Source organism: Dermacentor albipictus, chromosome 1 (assembly GCF_038994185.2).
Source record: "Dermacentor albipictus isolate Rhodes 1998 colony chromosome 1, USDA_Dalb.pri_finalv2, whole genome shotgun sequence".
Lineage (NCBI taxonomy): Eukaryota > Metazoa > Arthropoda > Arachnida > Ixodida > Ixodidae > Dermacentor > Dermacentor albipictus.
Window position 1 is genome coordinate 448112004 of NC_091821.1, and position 7455 is coordinate 448119458.

The 7455-nt window shown below is 43.7% G+C and overlaps 1 protein-coding gene across 1 annotated transcript; it reads left to right on the top strand.

Annotated features, from left to right (window-relative positions):
• The first annotated feature begins 2073 nt into the window (after positions 1-2073).
• LOC135915360 (neuropeptide-like protein 33) lies at positions 2074-4220 on the top strand. Its single transcript, XM_065448389.1, has 2 exons — positions 2074-2185; positions 3827-4220. Exons 1-2 carry the CDS (start codon positions 2174-2176, stop codon positions 4160-4162), a joined length of 348 nt encoding a protein of 115 aa, XP_065304461.1. The 5' UTR covers positions 2074-2173; the 3' UTR covers positions 4163-4220.
• The last annotated feature ends 3235 nt before the right edge of the window (positions 4221-7455 follow it).

Sequence of the window (7455 nt, forward strand, 5' to 3'; positions counted from 1 at the left end):
AGAATGAGAAGTGTGCCGTGACATCTGTGGAGTGAATATTTGCTATCGCTTCAGTGACGACATACTAAGTATATTTCAGATAGCCTTCCCATCGCCATTCTTTACATCCTTCAGTGAGTCCAAGACATTACCGCTAACGTGAAAAACTAGATTCTTCGTGCGCTTTCCTAGTTTCTTTATGGCGTCGAATAAATTTACAATGAAGTGTTCTTTGAATTGCAAAAGCTACGAGGCAGTGTGGTAAGGACGCTATGCTGTGGTGTATGCAGAGAACATAAATAATATATGCAAGGGCCAACTTCGTGCTTTTTATGTGCTTTGCTCTGCACCGAACTATTTCAGCATGAGGAGAGGCTACGCATGCTTGCCACAGGTTATGCGCTGACTCATCAGTACGCATTATGAGGGCTACTTATATTTTTTGATCACACAGAATTTTTAAAAATCGCCTGTGGCAGATAGCACGGTTGTAGTCCTTGAGCTGGATTAATCAAGTGGCGCACATTACTTGCAAGACAATTCAAATTCATTATTGACTAATTAATAAAAAATCACAAATAATGTCCTAATTCGTTACTTTACGTCTCACATAGCAAATTGCTAACGTTGTAGCCACAGAGCTTTAATACATATGCACTGGGAGCAACTTATAAGGATCACAAGGGTTTCGAGATATTCGCTGCGGTACTTGCGGTAAAAATGTACAATTGTTCCGCTTAGTTTATTTTTACGCTCATCAAAGACATGTTTTATGTATTCAAGCACAAAAGTAATGGGAAGACGCATTTGTTTCGTCGCGCACTTTGGGGACGAATATCTCAAAACTTGTGTGATCCTCAAAATTGGTTCCAAATGAATGCGTCTTGCAAACTCGCATGCTAAAATTCGTACATTGTACTGTATGCCGCAAATAAAATAATGAAACAGGTAATTATTGAATTTTCGTTAGTTATTCGCTTACGCATTTCAATTTCTCACCTCATTAATGTCCCCCTCTTTTAGCAATGCAGCTATCTACCAGCGGCAAATTCCAAACACTTTGTGAGATCTAAAACAAAAAACACATGGTATATATTTGCAACTTGATGTCAAGTTCTTGGTACAGAGACCGCTTCTTTTATTCTATGTGATTATGAAAATTGTTTCTTGTTTCTTATAGCCCCAGTCCATTAAAAATCCATTTATTATCATCATGGACTGCTAGAGGAACGATTTTTGGAAACTGTTGGGAACCTTTCAACGCGAACGCCAATAGATGTAGTAGCACATTTTAAGGACCACATTTTTTAGTTGAACCAATACTGCCAACACAGCCATTTCCAGCATGCGGCCAACCTCATAAAAGCTCTCAGCGCAACCAGTGCCTTCCTTTTTTCTCCATGTTACCAACTGTCTGCAAAAATTTCACGCAGCTGTGCGAGAAAATTATATAGACTAGCGAGAAGCACACTTATGCACACACTGACCAAGAAACTAGCAGAGCCCACGGGCCACACTCAAAGTCCGCAACTTCCTAGTCGTTATTTCTTCTTTTTTGTCTGTTGATTAGCTAACACACACGATATTCATAAAAAGATAACGCGTCCCTGGAGAGAGACATAGCAAGATGCAAACGCGCTAAATGCTTGCGGGTCATTCCGTAACGGGCCAACAGTCACGACAGCGGCTAACAGAAACAGGAAGGCATGGACGGGGCCCACGGCATTCGTAAAGCCAAGAACAAGGTTGACGTAACGAGCACGCGAAAAGCTCCGGCTATAGGGAAACCCAGTTTCTTTACTTTTGTTCCCTTCTCGCCGTTGCTCGCCATTTTGCGATGGAATTCACGGCCTCTTCGTCGGCTTTCATGCACCAAGCGCTAAGGACACGTTAAAAAGTGCAACGATAACAACGATTCATAGAAGGCTGCAAAGCAGCTTCCGGATCTTGTTTGTACTTCGTGAACGACCAACGCCCATTCCCGCTCTCCAGCGGAAGTGACGGCTGCGTTGTCTCGCTGTGCATACAGAGGCCGCTTGATGCGTGACCGCCAAGGTATATATACCTGCCCGCTCGCCATTCGATGACAGACATCATCCGCACCTTGTCTGCAGAACAAGCACCTCCTGCAACACCCTCCCCCACTCGAATAGCATATCGCAACGCTTTAGCGCCTATCGAAAAAGAAACAACCATGAGGACCCTGGTAAGTTAAATTCCTTAGAGTTTGTTTACACTTCTACTTTCAGAATTCAATCGTTCTCAAGTTTGTCAGACTCCACGGTCTCAAAAACTATTCGTAGCTCCAATGCTTCAAGCATTCGGCTTGCCAGTTATGTTAGGGAAACTAACAAGTTTCGTTACGCTTAAATCGAACTTCAAGCTGTCTTTTTCTTGAAGAACCAGATTTGAAATGAATGTTAAGGACAGCCATTCAATAGCTAAAGCTATATAGCCTAAGAATAATAAAAGAAGTACGAATCTGACGCTCTATAGCATCGGCGATACGCCAGAAACCTAGATGTGTAGTAGGAGAAGCCGCACCAAATGCACATAGATTCCTTTTTGAGTGCAGAAGTTTTTATGACTTTGAAAGAGAAACAAATTAGTGGTCGTAGCATTTGCAAGCTGCTATAGCCTGCACGTTCACACTCGTAATTTCTGGAAAGGCGTCCTTAGCTGTTGCCTATTTATTTTAGGAGGCTAAATCTAACGACATGCTTTTTTACAGCTCCCGAGCATAGACGCAGTAGTTCAAGTGCTTGAAGCTGCCGAAACACGTATTACAGCCGAGCGCCTTTACACCGAAGTCCTTGGGGCCTCCAGAATCCTTCGTTATGCAGGGCACTCCATTGTAAAAGTCGCGCAGCACACAGCTCACGCAGGAACAGGGACAGAGTTATTCCTTCGTTATACAGGTTGTTCCGTTCTAGAGGCGTTCTTTGTACACGTGCTCGACTGTACACTAGTGCATGAACACAGATTTCAAATATCGATTTCGCTCCAAACGTAGGTAAATGGGCGAACAATACAAAAACAACGACGATATTTCTTCGTGGTTGCTGTGCAAATATTTTGGCAAAACCATTTTCTGTTGCCAGAGATTTTCACTTTGAAGGCTAACCTTGGAACCCTTTCGGCTCTGTTCATTGAACTGGCGGGCCGAAGCGGACAAAAATATCTCAGTGCACGCTGATTTCCCATTAACTTGCTTTAATTGTATGAAAGATAAAAGCAACGCAGTCATGAAATGACTGGACCATTTGACTTCCAAAAAAAGTAAAGGACACGATTATTAGCGCTGTTATTTTCCTGTAAGATGTGCAGTGGCGAGACAGGAGACAGCATGATTGCAAATAGTGTTGCAACTGCAGAAATTGCGATCTTGCGTTCATTCAGTAAACTGTCCTTGGTGCGGAGGCCGGCCAACTCTCGCCCACATTACGTGGGACTGCCAGAACAGGCCACCCAAAATTAATACACCAAAAATAGCCGGCAAACTTTCCGGAAGGGAGCAGTGGGAGACGTGGCTCGCCAGCGAGGATCGGGAGATGCAACTAGCGCTCCTCGACCAAGCATGGCGGACCGCTCAAGCCAGTGGGGCCCTGGACTAGGGGCTCCACCCACTCGCTTTCTGCATTTTTTTCTTTTAAATAAACGTTTTGATACATACACTTGTGTACATCACGATAAAAAAATGTGAGGAAGAGACATTTCATGTTAAGAATCCATAGTCATGTGTGATAATTGCATTATGTTTGCCTCTTTGGTATTCCAAGTACAGAAATTCAAAAGTGCACATTTTTGCCGAGGTTCTACATAGGCAAATCTGTTCGCTTGCTTTCAGATGTCATTGCTTGCCCTCTCGGCTATGATTGCTGCTGTCGCGGCTGGCTATGGCTATGGACACGGCTATGGTGGCTATGGTGGATACGGCGGCTACGGTGGATACGGCGGTTACGGTGGATATGGCGGCTATGGTGGCTACGGCGGCTACGGAGGGTATGGTCACGGAGGATACGGCGGCTACGGAGGTTACGGCGGCTACGGAGGATACGGCGGCTATGGAGGATATGGCGGCTACGGAGGATACGGTGGTTACGGAGGATATGGTCACGGTGGTTACGGCGGCTACGGGCATGGATACAAGCTCATTGGCTATGGACATGGCTACCACGGATAGCTTTCTTCATAAAGCCATATTTATGAGACTGTAAATAAACATACCTGCGGTTTCAACATCGCTCTGTCTAGCCATCTCTTCTGCCATATAGAAGATGCAACATCAGTATTCTTCACTGCAAACGAGACAACGGTACAGTTACATTTCATTACTAACACTCTGTGTTTCTCAGCATAGTTGCATAAATAAGTAAATACACTGCCGCAATATACAATTTATAAATTTTGCTTCCAACATTTCCACAGAGCAGGCTATGCAGCACAGTAAAATGTTTACACCCTGAACGGTGTTTCCCGCTTTTGCACCTTCAATTACACCTGTCTAGCGCCGATTTGCTCATGGCTGCCCGTAACATAAGGGCGTGGGTGACGACATGATATCATAATAAAATGTTCATATCCCTAAGGGTGGTAAAATGGGTGTTGAGCACCGTTTGAACACCAGTGAAGAAGGGTGTTCTTACTACCATAAGCGTATAGGATCTAAGGCTCTTAAGGTCAAGTTGCAAGTGTAACGAACGTTCTTGCTGCGATACAGGATGTCGTCTGATGTAAGATTTATTACAAAATAACCCTGCTTCATGATATAAGAGCGTTTAGAAACAATATTCTGGCCCGCCTATCACTCTTAAAGGTACCACTGAAGCGAAACAATAAATCACTTTAGACTAATGGAGCATTGCTTGAGAACCTTGCAGACAGTCATTTAAAAAATAGTTTGATTATTAGATAAGAAAATGAAGGTCCAAATATCAGAATTTGAGTTTCGCGCCGAAACCCCAGTGCTGGTACGTCAGCGTGACGTCGGGGATTCCAAAGTGTGTTTTCGCATTTGGGCAGCGTTGGCTGAATAAGGGTTCCCGAAACTTGCCATGTTTAATATTTGGTTCCCTTAGAACACAGTGTAGTCAATCTGTACCGCTATGTATAATTAGTAGGCCCTAGAAGATGCCATCGAAATCCAAGACGCCACAGCACCCAGGTGCGGGAACTCAAGTAGGCGTCGCCACCCGTATTTCGTTCTTGCGCTTTTTCTGGCTTTCCAAACGTCTTATCGTTGTAAGAGTGGTGTTTTTGGTGTTGTAGAATGGTAATCTACTTATGCAGAAGAAATCATTTTTCACTTTAGTGTCCCTTTAAATATGTTACTTTCTAGTTCAATGGGCCTTGTTCTTCCTTCCCATCCACGCTTCTCCGGTGTGTTTTCTTCTTCGTCCGTTGTCGTTTGCGCGAGTACATAATTCATTCCTATATCGACCACCAATTAGCCCACCTCTCCTTGTTAAATATTTTAGGAACAACGTGATCGTGTAACAGATAAAAATCCTATTTCCGAATATTTCTACGCATGAGAACATTTATTACTTTTGAGGACTGTTTTTGTTTGTGTGACCACACTAAGGTTTCCCCACTGATTGACGTCTCCAACGTAACAACAAATTATGAATCGCTTCGTCATGTCTCTAGTTGGTATCAACGAGCCATCCCACTGCAGTTGCTCACGACAAACGTACATATGTTGCGTTTCTGGCCACTTACGACCAACTATAGTATAACCAAAAGATTTACTGAACTTGGACAGTGCATGAGTTGCAATAGAGGATCACGCACTTTCTGTATAAGCTATACCTGATATGTTTTAGGCTATACACAACTTTTAAAAATAGCTTGTTGCCGATGGCATAATTCTAGTCCTTGAGCCGGAATACTCCAACAAGTAGCCATTACTCTCGCAAGAAAAAAAAGCTGAAAACTGAAAAGCCTCTGCAGAAGAGCCGATAAAGCATCAACGGTGCACGATAAGTCACCGGAGCCCTGTTTTGTGGTTTGCACAGAAGCTGTGGTGTATTCTATACAAAATAGAAGTGAGGCGTGCAGACAGGACACAAGAGTAGAGAAGTGGACAACACGAACGCCGACTATCAACTGAAGGGAGCACTGAGGTGAAAAAAGAAAGACACAAAACTCATCTGCGCATGCTCAGGAATGGCAACACCGCGTGTCAATCGGATACACGTGCCGGTCTACGTGAGAGATAACTGTTAAGGCACTTAATCTCTTCCTTATGTAACGTAATCGAAGGCTGACTCACGCACGTACTTCCACCATTACAGATATGCCATGCTTCTACCATAGGACGCGTATCTTCATTCTTATGCCTGTACAATATCGCGCATTCATCTAACTCTGGCGTGCAGTTACAATCTCGGCAATGTAGCGAAAGATTAGAAGGCGATCCACCGGTTAACGACCTTTTATGTTCCATTAGCCTCTGATTGATACACCGTCCCGTTTGCCCTACGTAGCCACAGCTAAGGGGAATGTTATAAACCACACCCATACGACAGTCAGTAAAACTGTTGTTCTTATTGTGCTTCACTGGACAAATATCTGTTTGTTTTTTTTTGCCTTTTACCCACTCCTTTTTATTCTGTACGGCAGCGCATATCTTACCTAGCTTATTGGGAGCAGTGAAAGCAACATTAACATCATATATACTTGCAACTTTTTTAAGCCTGTGTGACACTAAATGAATATACGGAATAGCCACTACTCTTTTTTTGCTATTACTGCTTTCTGTAATCACGTCCGTCCCTCTCGAAACCGACTTCTTTAGGCGCTCAGCCACAGTGGCCACCGCTACACTAGGATAACCTGCTTCTCATAGGCGCCGGACCTGCGCATTAAAACTGGCGCTCATTTTGTGCATGCAGGATCTGGGGAGGGAAGACTTAAGGCACGACATGGCAATTCCGTTTTTTACTAATTTAGAATGCTTGGATTGAAAGTTTTGGTGATAGCGTTATCAAGATATTTCGTTACTTTGATGATTACCTGATTTTCTGCAATAGGGAAGAATTCGATTCCGCTGCTACCTCAGTAAGTGAGCAATTTAAACTTTATGGGGGAGGATTAAAGTTTACCAAGGAATTTCCTCAGCGACGCGTAATTCAGTTTCATGACATTTCCTTGACCTTCGAACAAAATCATGTTTGTTGGCAGTACTCCTCAAGATCTTCGAAGTCGTTGCTAAACTTTCAATCCAAGCATTCTAAATTAGTGAAAAACGGAATTGCCATGGTAACAGACACCCAAAGCTCGGTACATGAGCGTTCTTGCTTTACGCCCACATCGGGTTGGAAGCCGAACCCACTGTCTCATGCTCACCAGCTGAACGCCACAGACTTGTTCCGAGCTGCCCCGGTGAGTTGTTCTCTCGCATAAATCTTTCCTTCGTAGTAGCCTTGTGGCGCTAAGCACGCATGGTTCTTTTAACTCGCATTGAGCGTAATT